Here is a 17,965-nt window from a genome sequence, read left to right as displayed (position 1 = left end):
TATGTAGGGTATGGCTCAAAAACGACTGGCTGATGTATAATGCTGTCTTGAGTGCATTTATGTCACCACTTCAAAAAAAATACTTGGCCAAGGTGGATTAGTCATCACCATCTTTCAAGCTCTCAGCGAGAGGAGACTCTGGTACTGAGCACACAGATGAAAAAAAAAATCACTGTACCTTATATGCCCAGTGTACTGACCCAATAGGTATCAATCCACTGGACACTTGGAACACATTTGTGAGGTTACCTGAACAGGAGCCCTGGGAGATAAAGGACTGGTTCCGAGGGAGATGCAGTCCATAGCTTTAGTGGTTATTGCCAGTGTACCAGGGTGCCAAAGGGACCCCTCTCAGGCTGATTGTTGAGCCAGAGATGAATCAGACTTATGGGTCAAGGCAAAAGACTTAGGGTACCTATATCTTGGGTCAGCTCTGGAGCACTGCTCCTTCCTAGCCATGAGAAGCTGGAATGAAGGCAGATGACCACATCTCTTGGTCGATGAAGCTCAAAAGCTTCGCATGGACTCTGGGCTCACCAGGGAACTCTTTCATAGGGAATGACCAGTCAACTGAGGTCTAACTGTGTCCAAGGAGGCTTGTTTTGAGTGCTCCAAGAGATATCCTCACACTTTTGAGTGCACTTGAAGTGAGCAACATACAGTACACCACTTAGGACTGTATCCTCAAACTAAATGGGCACCTAGAGTGTGTATCATTAAGTGGCGCTGAAGCTTCACATTAAGGCAGGTTTTAAACCATGAAGATTTTGCTTCTACCATTCTTCTAGAGTCCCTGAGGTGGTGGTCTAGCCTAAGAAATAGAACATGTGTAAAATAAGGAATCTGTGTGCGCATGGGTTGCACCGGGGCAACAAGACTAACCAGTACTAAAAATAGCATGGTGCTCAGAGAAGTAGGTGGGGAGTTCCATCTCACTGCCGTGCACGGTAAAAAATGGAGGTTGGGCCTGCTCTGCCCTTTAAGCCCCAAGAAGGGGTATAAGGACATCTAGGGCACAGATGTGGCCCCATCAGACACTGCTGGCCAAAGAACCTAATTTTGTGTACCTAGAGCACGTGTGCACCAAGAATGGAATCCTAGTGAACAATTGCTACTGCAAGAACTCAACTTTATATTTAAATTTATTAGAAAAAAGGAGATTTTGGTCTTTAGGAAGTCATTTTTAAATTTTGCACCACGAGAGTGGTACAAAGCTACCCTAATACAATCTATGATCTTTAAAGAGTTTTTAAACCTGGTGTTTCTAGGTAGTGTTTTAGCATAGTTGGATCAGAGTAAGGTAGAGATGCAATAAAATGCAATAAGAATTTCTCCTTCAATTCAAGGCCCTGGAAAATGCAATTATCATTTCTGTTGCAAATAGAGAAAACAATTCGTGTTTTGCACTGTGAAGGCCACATTCTCACAAAGTTGAGCAGAACAAGGTGTCTTATTTTGAAATGAACGTACAAATGCGCCATTTTTGTGAGGAAACAAGGTTTTTTTAGTTTACTGCTTTCCAAGCTTTTTTGGTGATAAAAACCCACTCAAGCATAACAATCACAGACGTCTTTAAGGCTATTAACCTAGGAGATTTAGGGCAGGTTTACACTTAAAACTGCAGCAGCATAGCTGCACCAATGCAGCTGTACCACCTTCATGAAGACTCTACACCAATGGGAAAGAATTCTCCCGTTAGCATAGGATTAACGATCTCCACAAGAAGCAGTAGCTATGCAGTCAAGAGAAGCTCTCCCGCTGACATACACCATCTACACTGGCGCTTAGGTCACTATAAGTACGTCATTCAGATGTGAAAAACCTACACCCCTGATCAATGTAATTATAGCAAAGTAATTCTATAGTTTAGGCCTGCCCCCATTCCAGGAACAGAGTGCCCAGAGCACTTCAGTTGGTGGCAGAAGTGGCAGTGGTCGACATGACCAATAGCTAAAAGTTTCCCCTCCTTTGCTCTATTAATTCTGGGAGGTGGGGTCAACTGCAAGGAGAGTTGCCACTACTGGCCCTCATCCAATGAGTGCACTAGGGAGGCGTGAAGGGGATGCAGGAGAGGAAGAAGATTACTGCTTGGACAGCATGCAGAAGGGGAGAAAGAAGAAAGGACGTGAATGAAAGAACAGAGGGGCCAAAAGGGAAAAAAAGGGAGAAGCTGAACAAGGAAGAACGTTATGACTAAGACTCAAGCCTGTGGCAACTTCCCACCCGTTATATTTTCCCCTTTTTCTTTCTTCACATTTTACTTCCTTTTTCTTAGTTTGCACTTTTGCTGTTTCTAAGCAGTTCAGCCACATAAACAGTGCTTAGAAAAAAATCAGAGACCAACTTTTTAAACTTAAGTTTAAGTAAATGGATTTATTTTTTAAAGAAAAAGCAAAAAATAAGCCACCACTGTTCATAACTGCCAGAATTACAGCTACTGTTTACTTACTTCCACTAGGTTCTAGTACCAGACAATCATGGAATTGCTACACTTCAACATAAGTTTCGCTTAACACCAAATTTAGAAAATGCTCCATTTTCAGTCTTTCATTTAAAAGGATTCTCACATCCCATGCAAAGACATAAAATCTATAGGTTAGACCTATTAAATAGTTGACAATGTAAAGAGCTTAAAATCATTCACATTTTTATATTTTAAATCCCCAACAGAAATGTTGGTCTGTAATAAGCAAACAGAAGAGAAAAAAATCGGCTATCAGTCACATTGTTTGACGTATATAGTTATTTATATTTTTTGGTCCTGTTTAAAAACAAATAATGCCAGCACTCTTCATAAACCTTGTAAGAAGATTTGGAAGTGACAAAGACAACTAAAGTTTATGCTTTCATTCATGTCAGAATACGCCTTAACTGAATAGTGCTACCCAACAGATCATACTATTCTGATGCAACTTGTTATATACAATATTTTCAGCAATTTTAGAACTTATGAACTACTTTCAGGCACAGCTGTACTATCTCCTGCAAGGTTTAAACAAGGGTCCAAAATTCCTGCTCCATACATCCGAGACAAAGGAACAACAACAACAGCTATTTTAAAAAGCATTTTAAAGGGACAATCTGCCTATTCACTGTAACAGCAACACATGCTCTGAGATTAGTTCTTAAAAGAGTAAGTGAAATGGTATCTTTTAAAAAAGGGACAGGAGAATGTCCTAAATACCAGAAACTTGTCTGAAGTTGACCACTAAACATGAATGCAATCCCAACAAAGGCTCAAGTAGCAGAATATGTTACAGATGAGCATGAAAGAATTCTGCTAGGTTACCCAAGGGCACCTATAGTGTTAACTGACCCACAGCTGCCTGTGGGTTTGGAAATGAACTTTAGCCTCAGAACTTTGCTCTCGAGGATCAATAAAGATGCATCAATAGTGAACTTGGAAAGGGGATTTCTGCAAATCACTACTGAATATCCTCCTGTCAATTTAAGGAATGTAGGGCTGCCGTGGTTGCCTCCATAACACTGTCTAGCCAGTTTTCCCATTTCCCCTTTAAGTTTGTGTGCATCTTATATACAGCAACAAGGAAGAGAAAACATTTTTAAAGCTAGCAAAATATGACTGGATTGTTAAACCATGAAAACTGCCAATGGGACTCAGGGGTAAATTTTATTCTGTAAATTTCATTAATTCTTTAAAATTGACTGGATTTCAAGTTCACTGTCACTTTCAAAATGTTACTAGATGAGTAAAGTTTTAGAAATCCTTAAGTCATCAACATGGCTCAAATTTTGTGAAGTCGCTATGAACGAGAAACCACACACACTAAATATGACCATTTGCTACTATAGCAAAAACAAGCCTCCAAGCCCTTTATATGCCCTAATCAACTGTCAAATTTCAATTCTCACTTTTTATTCTGTCCTTGTTTTGTACTCAGAGTTCCCTTTCCTTGCACTTGGGTATCTTAATCAAGATAAAAACTGCATCAGTAGTAAACTTTAACCAAGGGAAAATTAGAGCTTGATCCTGCATCATTCAAGTTGACATTCCCCGCCATTGACCCAAACACAAACAGGACTGAGGCCCTAAACAGCAATGCATGGGCATCAGAGGATTAAAACCTGTTTACTGTGCGATCCATCCATAGTTTTATAAAACTGAATTATACAATAGTATGTCACTAGTTCTCTCTAAAACTGGCCCTATAAAAAAAACTTACAACACAACAGCAAAGGTGGTAACAAAAAGGAGAGTTCTTGAAAGCGATTCTCTACTGACTGAAAACCTCAAAGCATTCACTTTTTAGGAAGGTTTTGTCCATCCTATTCTTCATATAAAACACAATTATACTAGTAGGTAATGACATGGTTGGGTTTTCCTGACAGTGATGAACACAATGGTTGGTAAGTCAAGTTTGAGGCTTGTCAATTTTGACAGTATTCCTAATGTGTTCAGATACCACAGGAATGGCTCCAGTATAAAAACAGATGGAATAATTTTAAAGACATAACTGACTTCAAGGAAAATCTGAATAGCAACTGTATGCTCAAAAACTTAATTTACCCATTAGATTCATAATGCTACTTGCTAAAAATTCTAGGATAGCAAAAAAGTTATGAACTAACTTGAAATCATCAATATTTGCTTATATGTCTCTTCTCTGTAAGATAACATATGCAATACATTTTTATTTTCTTTTTCTTTTTTTCTTTTTTTTAGTAAAAAGACCCAACAGAAGCAGCCATGTGGCAGTTAGAGCTAAAAACCTCAAACTCTAAACCTGGCAACAGACAATTCATCAATAAGAGAACAGTTTGAGTAGTCAGACAAGCCACAGTATAGCAACAATTCAGCATTTGCAAGAGTAATTCACATTAAAAAAATCCAGAGGAGCATTAAATAAATTCTGTAGCAGGTAACCACACTCAGTTATAAAGTAGCACAACAGAACCAAACATTTAAATTCATTTTAAAAACAAATGAACACCCAGATACTAGCCTGATGGATGCAACCCACAGCAATATGTAAATGCGGCATAGCATACAGAACTAAACTTGCTTTGACAAAAATTCTAGATAATGCTGACATAAGTTAAGATCAAAGCAAGTGTTTTTCTTGTAATCTTATTTTCTGCAATTAGTTTATTATGATCAATAGCAAATGTAGGAATATATACACCAACACTTCATAAGTAGTTATGTAATATTATAAGCCACACAGGTGGAACCACCTGTAGTTAATGTTCAGGCTGAACTTTTTCATGTCTGCTGCAGGCTGACTTACTGGAAAAAGTTTCAAATAAATACGTAAATAAATAAATCCCACAGTTGAACCATTTCCTAGAATAAGGATAGGGAAAAAAAAATATTTTTGCCCATATTAAAAAATTCTTACCACCATTTAATTGAAACGCTCCAGTACCTCCACACTTTGACTAACGTATTTTAAGTCCATGCTCCAAACATGTCAGCAATGTACTTTTTGCTATCCTTGGAAAAATCTGCACAAATTTGGCCAACATATAAGAATTTTGGGGGAAAAAAATTGCAGTTTGCACATTTTCGGTAAAGGCTGGTGGAAGCTAGCAGCCTTACAGTCAGATTTTATATACACTGAACATACTCTATTGCCACGCAGTTCCTACAGGCCAGCTGAACTGCACATGCACCATCCTCAGATTTTGAGCATACCCCACCATGGAGACAAACATTTTCCCCACAGTTGTTCTTCCCAGCTGCTGGGGAGCCATTCTGGTACCAGAAACAGCAGGAAGACTATATTCTGTTTTGTCAGTGCTACTCTGCTAGCACCTAAGCAGCATAAGGGAGATGACAAAAGCAGAAGTAGACTATGAGCAACAGGAGCTGTGGAAGGGGAACAGGAATAGAGGGAGCAGAGACAGAAGGGTCTATGTACACTCCCCACCAAAACCTGGAATTGAACCCAGTATTCCCCTGCTGTCTAGCAAACAGCTGTGAATCCCACTGGCAGAAATTACAGTAGAACCTCAGAGTTATAAATGCCTAGTAACTGAACAAAACGTTAGGGTTCTTTTAAAAGTTTACAACTGAAATTGACTTAATATAGCTTTGAAACTTTACTATGCAGAAGAAAAATGCTGCTTTCCATTTATTTTTTTAGTAGTTTACGTTTAACACAGTACTGTACTTGGGGTTTTTTTGGTGGTCTCTGCTGCTGCCTGATTGTGTACTTCTAGTTCCAAATGAGGTATGTGGTTGACTGGTCAGTTTGTGACTCTCGTGCTTGTAACTCTGAGGTTCTACTGTTCATCTCTTCCCTCTCTAGTGGCTGGCCCATACACAGATAACAGCTGACTACTGCTACTGATTTTGCTATTATCTCAAGTGGTAGAAATCTGGGCTGTGGGTCTAATGTTCCCAAGCTCTGCTAACAAATCATGTGGTACTACACCACATGGGCTAATATTTCAGTTTTAAAAACAAGATTACTTAAATGCTCAAAGTTTAGGAAATGCCAGAATTAAGGATGCTTATACAAGCAACCAGTCATTGATCATGTAATTAGATGCTGCATCATAATGCATACGCACAATGGACCAAATTAAGATTGCACAGGCAACCTGAGCTGATGTTTCCTAAACTTTTAAGTGCTACCTATACAACCTTTACCATTCTTTTGATGTTAAGGATTTTTGTGATAAACACAATATAAAAAATATTCTTCATTACTAAGAAAAAAAGGATCAGATTGGTTTTGTAGTTTTACAATTGTTGAAAACTAAATTTGATATAGTGCAGCAAGTTGTAGAACCCACAAACACTGGTAGGGGTTGAGGTAGTCAAGAATGAAAATAAAACTAATAAATAGATCTTCATACTGAACTCTACTGGTCTGTTCTTATTGTACTGAACAACTTTTGAGTGTCGCACATTTGATTTGTCAAATCTAACAAGGAAGTAGCCACTTCTCTCTCAAATGCATTTTTAGCCTCAGGTAATCTTTCAAAACAGTAATAGTAAGGACACGTGTAAAGATGCAGCTTCTCAAGGTATCTGATTCCTGTCAGCCACAAAAAAACTAAAGATTAAAAAAAAAATTATCTGGCATAGATAAAAATCAAATATTTAAAAGACTATAGCTTTTGGGAAATGGAAACTAAGTATTAAGAATACCGTGTTGTAAGGACCCAAGTTCCTGTTACTTTAACTGCTTGTTTCACAGGCTCTTTACGTGAAGTAATATAGGCCACAATGGAGTCAGGCAAAAGTAATTTGACAACTAGTATTCATATTTTTTTGAAGGTTTTATTTAAGAAAACAATGGAATGATAGTCATTTAGATTTAACAGATGCTCTTTTGTGACTTACCTAGCAAATTCAGCTAGCTGCTTGGGGTCTGAAAGGTCAATGCCTGGTATTCCTCCAGGAGGAAGTTTCTTTCCTGTCATGTACTCTGAGTAATCAGGTGGAGAGTTCTCGCCAATGATCTGTTCTTCCACCACTGTTTCATGGTCAATATCTTTTTTATCATCTGAAATAGACAAAATTACCCTGCTGGTTTACATATATTAAATCAAACACCATGAACACTATCATTATGCATCTTGCATGGCTAGTATTTCAATGCAAATTAGATACTGCAACAAGTAAAATTCTACTGTTCTCCAGCCAATCTCAGTGCACTTCTAGACTCCTATGCTACTTGTAAGGAGTCTACAGGAATCAGTTCCACAAATTATAAAAGCCACAATAGACATTTTCTGAGGCATGATGAACACATGCACACACTTTTTAATTAGGTGTGTATACAGATCTAGCAATAGTGCAAGTTTTGGGGAATAACTAGGAACATCCTAGAGATGACACATACATTGAAAAGGTGGATCTTGGAATGTGCCAAAGTATGTATTAAAAAAAGAAAAAAGGAAACCGGCATGCCACAACACTCAAAGTGTCTGGGTAAAAGCACCTCCAGAGATCACCTTTGAAGGCAAAATACTGAGGATCTGGTGGAGAATTTTAGTAGCCAGAGCCAATAGGTGTGTAGATGATTATGGAAGACAAAAAACACATCTACATTCCTATACCTGACCTGTTTCCCTGCAGCAAACCCTAATATGTCTAACTTCGGCCTGATCTACACCTAAAACTTAGGTCAACCTAGCTACATTGCTCAGGGCTATGAAAAGTTTTGCCTTGTGCAACCTATCCCCACAGTAGCTGCAGTTAAGTCAACAGAAGACTTCCTCCATCAACCTACTTACTGCCTCTCAGAGGTAGATTACATACAGCTATGGAAAAACCCCTTCCATCAGTACAGGAAGCGTCTATGCCATGGGTTCTCAAACTTCATTGCACCATGACCCTCTTCTGACAACAAAGTTACTACTTTGTCGACACTTGAAGGGTGTGGGGGAGGGGTAGAGCCCGAGCACCCTGCCCCGGGTGGGGGTTGGAGCTCAGGCTTAAGCCCCGAGTCCCAGCACTTCATCTGATGAAGTGAGCTGTAGGTCACGAAAGCTTATGCTTAAATAAACTTGTAGTGTAAACATGGCCTAAATAGGATATCTTTACTGCCTACTTTGGCAACAGTCCTGCCAACTCTAGGGTTTTTCCTTTAAACTGCAGGTTTTCAGACCTTCCTTGTAGGTCCTACAAGGAAAATCCATGAATCAGTAGAGACAACTCTGTTGGCTGCCTTCCTAATCACACAGCATGAGAGCAAAGGACAGTCAATGAAATCTCCTGCACATGCTGAGGGGCTCTCTCTTCCAGCATGGACATCAGACTGTGCTCCCACTTCCCTATCCCATCGTGTAAACAAACGACAGGATAACTCAGACCTTTGATCACAAAGCTAATTAGGGAGTATTCCTCTCTGCCAGCTCTGCAGATCCTCCTTTGGATTCCCTGTTCCCACCAGGCCGGGGAGCAGGGAGGAGTCCCCAGTGCTGCTACCCACTCACCCCCAAGCCTGCTGAAGTGGTGAAGATATTGGTTTCTCTACTGATGTTTTAAAGCCCCTGAGCCAGCAGGTGGAGCTGGCTAATAGCTCTCTTCAGTTTGGAGAGGGCCTTAGGGAAGTATTCATCTCAGAGTGTTTCCCTGCTGGGAGAAAGACTCCCAGAGCCATCTCCCCTTTCCCCCACATCCACAAGGAGCCTTCCCAAAATACAGTGAGGATCAGAGTAATGAAACATCAGGTATGATGTTAACAGGTATGGGGCACCTTTATTCTACTCATAATGCCTCTACCACAGCTCACAGTGGCTATGTCTACACTACCGTGGTAAGTCGACCTACGCTACATAACTCCAGCTACGTGAAGTACGTAGCTGGAGTCAACACCATGGGGGGGTCGACAGGAGAAAAATCTCCCATCGACTTGCCTCACTCTTTTCATCAGGGGTAAAGTACAGGGGTTGACTGGAGAGCAATCTTTACTAGACCCACTAAATTCACCGCCAGTAGATTGATCTCAGAGCGTCGATCCCTGCCGTAGTGTATACCTGTCCAGTACGTACAGTGTTATAAATAACCTCCTTGCCAGTATAATCTTACTTCCACTGCACTGCTTATTTAGGGTAGCTCTGTCAAGCCACCTTTGTCCCATGAGCGAACTCCAGACCCACACCAGAAAAATATCAACTCCCTCCCACTTTGTAGCGCAACAGAAAAGAGCGAAGACTCCGCATAAGAGGGGGCAGATACAGCTCCCCCAGTTTTAAGAAAAGGCAAGGCAAAGGAAGTAGAAAGAAAATTTACTAGATGGGGCAGAAAGACTACAGTAAACAAGGAAAAAGAAAGAACTAGCCTGGGTTAGTATGCTCCAGTTATTCATGACACAGAAATACAATAAAATGCAAAAAGTAACAAACCACCTTTGTTCAGTAAGGTAGAGAAGAGAAAAAAAGAGTACTAAAAGACTTGCATTGTAGGAAGTTTCTCTTTTCTTTTAGCTTTGTGTTTAAAAATACCACCAAAATGACAACTCTCTCTCCAATTTGTAATGCCTGCTTTTAAACTATGCCACACCAAGCTATTTCTAGAATTGTTACTGCTAGTTTGAAGTTTAATCTTATCTACCAGCTCAAAGAGCAGTTCACTTAAATGTTTCATGGTGAAAAATGAAATACATTTTCATTTTGTTCGAAAAATGTGTTAAAGAGTTATAAATAGAAAGCTCTAATATACTTATTGAACAAAAAAACCTGGAAAGTCTTCCTACTCTTCATATTACAGATTCTCCATGTTTCTGTCTCTAGTAACTGCTGAAAATACTGTTCACATTTAACTAAAAGTGAAAGTACAAAATGTTTAACATATACGTTTTCCAGCACCTACAAGAGAAGCCACCACTCTAATTTAGGAAGGTATTATAAATGCAGAAGCCTCAAGCTCAACAGTGTTCTTCCAAATGGTTAGTAGCTTATGAACAGTAATAAGTGACATTTATGACAGGTAGAAACAGAACTATAAACTTCCTAGAAGTTTTATGTATTTCTGAATACAGTTTTAAACTTCCTGAATCCTTGGAGCAGAACAAATTTTGATAGCCTCTCTTGTTTAGCTAGTTCTATACCCTCTCCCAACTTCCAATCTGAGTTTGGCGATATTTACAAGAGACAGAGGTTAGTTTTCACTTTCAGCCTCATGTCAGATGAGCTAGTAAATAAGAAAATTGTATACATATATTCCTAAAGAGTATCCTTTTTTCTAGTAGCACAAGCCACAGATTCTATAATGCTTACTTACAGCTTTGGGGGAAGAATTCAGAACTGTCAGAGACTACCTCAGAGATATGCCTCTCCTTCTGAAGAGCCTGCCAACTAAGATCATTTCCACAAATATGTTGAAAACCATGTTCTACATGAGTAAATTACTGAGTAAAAACACTAGTAACTACGAGTGCGCCTACCATAAAGCATGAAAACTTTGTTTTGGTACCTAGCAAATAGTGATTTTTTTTAGCCACAAGGCTAACAAAACAAAAACAAAAAACACTATCTGGGGAACTTACCCAAAATTTTCTTTTTGGCAAGTAGGTAGTAAATGTTTTTCAGCACAGTAGTTTCTATAGTTTTTACAATGGAATTTCATCAGTATGTACCCTAGAGTGAGAAAATTTTCCAATGTAACCTAAAACCAATTAAAATAACTATGCATAAAGCAGTTCCTGAGACACTACAGCATTCAATATCCTCCCCAAGACAGCAACAGATCAGGCCTGCACCTCTATTATAAAATACTTCGTAAGTGAATGAACACGACCACCAAGTAGCTGTTTGGGAGATTTCTTCTTAGGAAGCATACATTTCCAAAGAGCCCGTTACTGCTGTTAGGATCTCTCTGTAAGCCATGGTTCTTACTTAGGGACTGCCTCTAACCACAATCCTTTCCACACACAAAACTTTCACCCAAAGTTACTGGTGCTTTCAACCTTTGCTAGCTGGCTCATGTGGGGCTATAGACAAAAGCCCAAGTCAGGCTTTCACTCTTGCTGGTAACCCACCACTTGTAGTGAGAATGCAGGCTAAACTACTTTAGTGCTAATAGTCCCCCAAGGTCTTCACAGAATCAGATATATACAGGGCCAGAAGGGACCTTCCCACTCCCCACCCTGCTGACAATGTCCAGAAAGAGAAAAAGATCTTCCACAATTCACTGGGAAAGATGCATATAGCAGCTCAATTTACTGCAGCATAAAGAACCATGGGATACGCCCCCAGAAGTTCTAGTACCACACAGGTGAGTAAAGCACCACTGAGCCTCATACCTGGGCTAGGCTAATCCATATGCTGATCACCAACTAACTCTACAGTAGTTGACATGGGTGAAGACAATCTAAGCCCTGTATATCAGACACCAGCTATGCCCCTAGATATTTTAGGCTTCAAGACTTTTTTCCCTTACAGCCATGTGAGAGCCCTGATTATCTCGATTTTCTCAACAGTCTGGATTTGACTAAACATATTTTAGTACAGTGTCCATATGCCAGGTGTGCCACAGCTTTTCCAATGGTAACATGGGACAGGACTAATATGTGCTATCTCCTGTGATTTATGGAATCTAGAAGTGACTTCATGGACAAATGCCAGGTTTGCCCACCAAGAACCACTTTATCAGCATGAAAATTGCACTACCAGCACTCTAAGGAGAGAGTGTCTACTTCCAGTACTCATCAGGCTGACATGACTGCTAACAAAAAACCAAACACAAAAAAACCTGACAGAGGGCATACAGAGATACTGCCTTTAAGAGAATCAAGAGAGACACTGGGATGTCTGTATCATGCTAAACATCCTCTTGCAAAGTGGAATCCGGAGTCTCTGCTGAGGACACGAGAGGATACTTGGATAAAGCTCCATACCTGAAGTGAAAGTTCTTCCTACTGGACAGTTCAAGTACCGTGGATATAGGTGATACACATCTTAAGCTGGGCACCTTCAAATTCATACTGACACTATCGTGAAGAAAAGGTGTTCACAACAGTAACTTAAGTTATGCTCAAGCTAACTGTGTTGCGAAGACACCCCCTAGCATACAACGTATTTTACTGATTTTGGTGCAACTCCACTGTGTACGGCAGATTTTAAATTACAGTAACATTACAAGATACATTCTGCTGTTGGATTTTATCTGGAAAGTGAAAGGGTAGAGATTACCCTGTCCAAATATCTTGTCAAGTGGCAGCCAGCTGGTTTGGTAGGAAAAGTGGAAATGGTCATGTTTATTAGGTTCGATAATTAGGGTCCTCCATACTCTGGGACAATAGGACAAAATTCTGTAGCAAACACTTCCAAATGCCATGAAAAGAACTCTTAGCTTTTGCAGTCAGTATTTTTGTTTAGATCTCCGTAGATACCCTTCATTTCCATGACCTGTTTTTTCCAGAGCCCTGTTATCTGGCTCTATCGATTACAGAGCAAGGAGAACATACTGTAATTGGAATAAATTCCACTTCTGGGAAAGCTGGAGAACATAAGGGAGCTGCAGACAACTCCTAAGAGTGCACAAGGACAGAAAGTCGCTGGTTGCTTGGTTCATTAAATGCCAAATTCTTGCATCCCTCCTTCCCCCACCAATCCCCAAGATGCCACAAATTTTGCAATCTTTGAATCTCCTGACTGAGATGCAGGGCACATGCATCTAAGAGCTATTGTTTCAGGCCTTCTGTAAACTCGGAAAGACAACATTCCATCATCTTATTCTCAGTTCACCTTTTCAATGTTATCTTCATAATCACAAGATTAGAATGTTTGGTTTAAAAAAGTTAAAATTTTGGAATAAAATTCTGTGGTAAAGAATGAATTCAGTGGCTGAGGAATACACAGGACCATCTGCTAATAGTAATAGTCTCTTCAAGCCTTGTCACCAGAATCACAATCTCCTGCAACATGCTGACTTTCTGCATTGTCCTGGACAATGGCAAGAATGGTTAAAAGACATACAAGCAGATTTGTGTGGCAGGACTGGTACAGCACATCTGTGGCCACTGCTCGTTGATCTCTTCTGGCAAAATGGCTTCTTAGTTATTATGTTTGGAAGAAAATTGTTGCTAGCTTGCTAAATTCTCTAGTTATGTGCCAAACCTCTTGTTATAAGTTCCATTCTGCCTCACCTACTGTTTACCTAATTGACTGCTGGGTTGTGTGTAATGTGCATTGCACGTATTGTGAACAGGGTTCTTCTCTGCCCAGGTCACCCAACCTGATTATCACATCACTAGATGATGTATGAATTGATTAAGTGCTGCACATATTGATCTTGCCATGATTTGACTTCAACATTTATGTGAGGCCACCATGAAACATGACAACGACACTTACATTAACTCTCCAGGTCACCAAACATCCAGTGGAAGGGAGAAGAAAGCCACAGTGTGAGGATTTGGGAACTGGTTGGTACTGTGACTTCACCCTCCATTAACATGGACTACCCATTAGCGGTCAAGGTAGTATGCAGTCCACCTTGCACAAAAGCTCTTACAGCACTTATAATTATTACAAAATACACACATTGCAGCAGTAACCAGAAACCTCACTGGTTTGGGGTGACCAGTCTGCTGTGTGCTCCTCCCCAGCCAAACAAACAGTTCAAACATTTGTCACCTCCACATAATATTTTGTGACACTTCACCTGGGGCTGATCTTGAAGGCCACCTGGTAAAAACAAAAAAGGAAATGGGAAGTCAAAAAATGGAGTGAGAATGGTAATAAAGAGTAGACCATGTGTGTAAGGCACCAAAAGGAGTGTTTTTGTGCACACGTCTATGCCCACACACAAGATTTTATTTTCGAGAACTAAGCCAATAAAATTGCATTACGCAAAGCAGAACACAACAACTTCAGCTACTAAGCAAATGCTGAAAATGTGTGTTCTTCCCCTCATTCACATATGCACCATTAATGAAGGACTGAAAATTAGAACTTAGATCAGTGTGAGATTTCCTATACCAACTCCTGGATTGGTACCAAAAGAGCACTGCACTTGTCCAAACAATCCACACCAGATTTAAGGTACTTTTTCTCTGTCTGCCCGTGCCAGAAATGAATGCCACCCACCACTGGAAAGATGGGGTGTCCACCTATACAGTGGTGGACTCTATTCATTTCCAGCTGGGGCAGTTGAAAAAAAATACCAACTTTAGAATGACTTAAGTTAATTAACTTCATGCCTCAGCTCCCCATCTCCATTCCAACCCAATTTTAATGACTGTTACCTCAAGCACTGAGATGGAACAAAGCTTTTTAAAGCTACCTGAAGCTTAAGAATTCCAGTTCTCAATGGAAGATGACAACAACAACAAAAAAAACAAACATTTTTTCTGTATTTCACTGGGTTACTTAACCTCTTCCTAAGCATAGAAACAGCAACTCCTGACAACATATACAGCCTAACCTTTCACCGCTGCGCAGGATGCTGCAACCACAAAGGTATAAATAAGATAACGAACTACCTAAAAATCCAGCTTAAAAACTCCTTTGTATCTGATTCTTTATGATTTATGAAAAAGTTCTGAAAAGTTCTCTCCCCCCTTAGAAAGATCAGGAACATGAAGTCTGATGTTTTGTTTTGCTGGAGGACTTATAGGGTTCTTAGATATGTTGTGCGTGCTCTCATTTTATTTGCAAGGCGCAAGTCTTTAACTGAACCTTTAACAAAAACACTCTTTCTCCTATATGTTAATTATGCATTATAGTTATTTTAATCTATTTAAAACTAAAACAAGTTGACTAAAAGCTAAAAGACTAGGACTCTAGTATAGAAACAACCAAGTGAGAAACAACTTGATAGGTATTTAAAATAATTAATGCTACAAATGTGAGACTTACCCTCACAATTGAAAGACATTACATTTAAGACAGGGGAAAGAAAATATTTACAGTTGAACTTGTGACAGTTTTACAGGCTGACAGCAGATTAATACTTAAGGATCCCCAAAACGTCCACTGTTTTATGAATCAGGATTAAAAAAAGGTTATTGTCCTCTGCTTGAGGGTATAGGCCAATCACTACTTGCCTCAACTGGGAATAAGTTCTCCGATAAGCACCTTATTCCACAGTTGTCCATTACCTAGAGATTTTTGCACCTTCCTGAATTAGGAGTCTGGTCTGGTAAGTATGGCAGTTACTGTACTTCTAATGACAGACAGCACTAGATGCTGGACAAGGAAAAACAACCCACGAAAGGCAGAAGTCAAAGCCTCCTAGATGCTTTGATGTGAGGCTGAGCATAATCTTAAACTGACATTTAAATGGAAGTCCACTGAGATGGAACTATAAAATTATCAGGAATACTACAATTTTTATCATTCATGTATTTTGGCCCTCTCAGACTACTACATCTTGTATTCCCAGGGGAATTATGTGACAATTAAAATTCTGCATATTTTATTTGTCAAAACACCACAATAGAACCACACCAGTTTCAATTAGTTTGAGAATTTATTTCAAAATACCTGTCAGCAAGTAAGTCTAACAAAACAGATCATCTCCCCCCCACCACTCCCCAAAAAAGTCAAGAAATGTTTTGACAAATAGATTCCTAACAAGGCATATTAATACAGAACTTTGAGTAATTCATTTAAACTACAAAACAAGAACATATTTCCTGCATCCCTCAGAAGCAAAGGCTTGGGGGAGTCAGAGGCTGAGGGAGAGGGAAGGAGCCTGGGAATGAACCTGGAGGATTGTTGGGTGTGGGTCAGAGAAGTATGGAACACGGTGCTTTTTTTTTTTTGGGTGGTGGTGGATTGGTAAGGAGTTGGGAAGCCTCGCCCATACAGACCCTAGCTAACCCCTCACCTCTCCCCATTCAGTCAGGCAGACCTGCCTCATCCCCGTGTCTCCCTGCAACCTCCCCTCCCCCATCCCCATGTGTCCCTGCAGCTCCCTACCATTCAACTCCTGGCTCTATGCTGTCACCCCCACACCTCAGTCTGTACCTCCACTAGTCCTTCTGAACTCCAGTGTGACACCCCATCTCTAGCAGCCCCATGTGCCCTGCTCTGTCCCGACTGTGAGGAACGCTGTCTTTCCATCCCTCTCCGCCCACTGACTGACATCTCTTCTGGCACCATGGCAGCCCCTAGTGGGCAAAAGGTGTAGCTGCAACACCTCTCCAGTAGACCCTATATTTTGCAGGGGGGGGGAGAGAATATCTGGGGGGGGACAAATTCTGCACAGGCACAGAATTCCCCCAGGAGTAATTTTTCTGTCAACTCCTGTCCAAGCATATGACACTCAAAAATGTGTTTGTTTTTTGAACACAATGCTCAACAGCTGAAGGGGATGGCTTAGGACTGGTCTACTCACAGAAACTGCACAATTTAACTAAATCAATGCAACTCTTTTGTGGTATTACCAAATTAAGCTAAATCAATTTTAGCCACAACCCTATTTTAAGAGGCCTCACAGAAGTAAGTTATAATTTAGAAGCTAATTTAGTTGAATCCATGCAGTGTGTGTAAACCAGGCCCTCATGTTCTAAGCTTAGTGTTTAAAACAACAAGTCTTTCTGGAGCCACAATTTCAGCACTGTCTTCCCCAGTCTGCAAAGAGCTCCAGTGCTGCTCAGAGCTTTGACAAGCTTCAGTAAGAGTGCAATCTGACTGGGGTTTTGTAAGTTTTTACTGCTACTATCCAGAACCCAGCACTGACCCTATTCATTGAAGATGAGGACTCAAATCGAAGCTTGGAGGGTAGTAGAAGAGAGAGCTATGATGCTGGGGAGGAGGGAGGTGTAGAATCGCATTTCCTCAACCCATTCTCCCTAAAACCAAGAAGCACGTAGTTGTTCCACATTTCCAGAAAACAAAAGTTGTAAGGTGTCAGGGAAACATCAAGAACACAGAAGGGTAAAGAGAGAGACAACTTGATTATAGAAAGGAAAAAACAAAGCTGTTTGCATACTCCCTACCATAACGAGGCTCCGATCCAGACTGTGGCCTCTGAGTACTACTACAGTATATATTTTAACAACAGTGGGGTCTGAAGCCAGGAACAGAAAACAGGTATAACAAAAAGCAACAGATCTAGTAAGTTACAGATTTTGAAGTATCAGTTAAAAAGCTAAATAGCAATGCATTACTTTAAATTACAGATTATATTTAAGAGTTATAAAAAAACAAGTGTGCATTCTTGTGCCACAAAAATCCCAGAATTTTCCCAGTTTATAAAAGAGAATCAGGGCCTTTTCCTCACTAGAGCAAACAGCACCATTCATTCCACACACGATTTTCTCCGATCATGAATGGCACCCAATGCATACATTGGAGATAAACTATGGACAGTACAGAGAGGCTACTCAGTGTAGGACAGGGGTTCCCAAACACTGGCCAGGTACGGCAAACCACAGCCCCTGGGAGCCGCAAGCGGCTGTACCTGCGGACGCTCAGGTAAACAAAGCGTCTTGCGGCCTGCCAGGGGCTTACCCTGAACAAGTCGCAAACCAAGTTTGGGAACATCTGGTGTAAGAATACGCTTGAAGAGTTTATAATAATTTTCAAATACCTG

General features: G+C 40.3%; 1 protein-coding gene across 3 annotated transcripts in view; it reads right to left on the bottom strand.

Annotated features, from left to right (window-relative positions):
- The window catches only part of YY1 (YY1 transcription factor), a 38,083-nt gene that overhangs the window by 14,714 nt on the left and 5,404 nt on the right, over window positions 1–17,965 (bottom strand). For 2 of the 3 annotated variants that reach the window (XR_012159561.1, XM_073349644.1), the window contains exons 2-3: window positions 14,059–14,109; window positions 7,316–7,478 (exon numbers count right to left, since the gene is read on the bottom strand). Coding sequence is in view for 2 of the 3 variants with exons in the window: in XM_073349644.1 (XP_073205745.1) it covers window positions 7,316–7,478; window positions 14,059–14,109 (214 nt within the window). In the remaining variant the exon portion in view is untranslated. The remainder of the gene's footprint in view (window positions 1–7,315; window positions 7,479–14,058; window positions 14,110–17,965) is intronic. The other variant, XM_073349643.1, reaches the window with a different exon arrangement.

The sequence above is a fragment of the Lepidochelys kempii genome, chromosome 6 (assembly GCF_965140265.1).
Source record: "Lepidochelys kempii isolate rLepKem1 chromosome 6, rLepKem1.hap2, whole genome shotgun sequence".
Lineage (NCBI taxonomy): Eukaryota > Metazoa > Chordata > Testudines > Cheloniidae > Lepidochelys > Lepidochelys kempii.
Note: the sequence above shows the minus strand (reverse complement) of the source record. Positions and strands in the feature narration are given on the sequence as shown.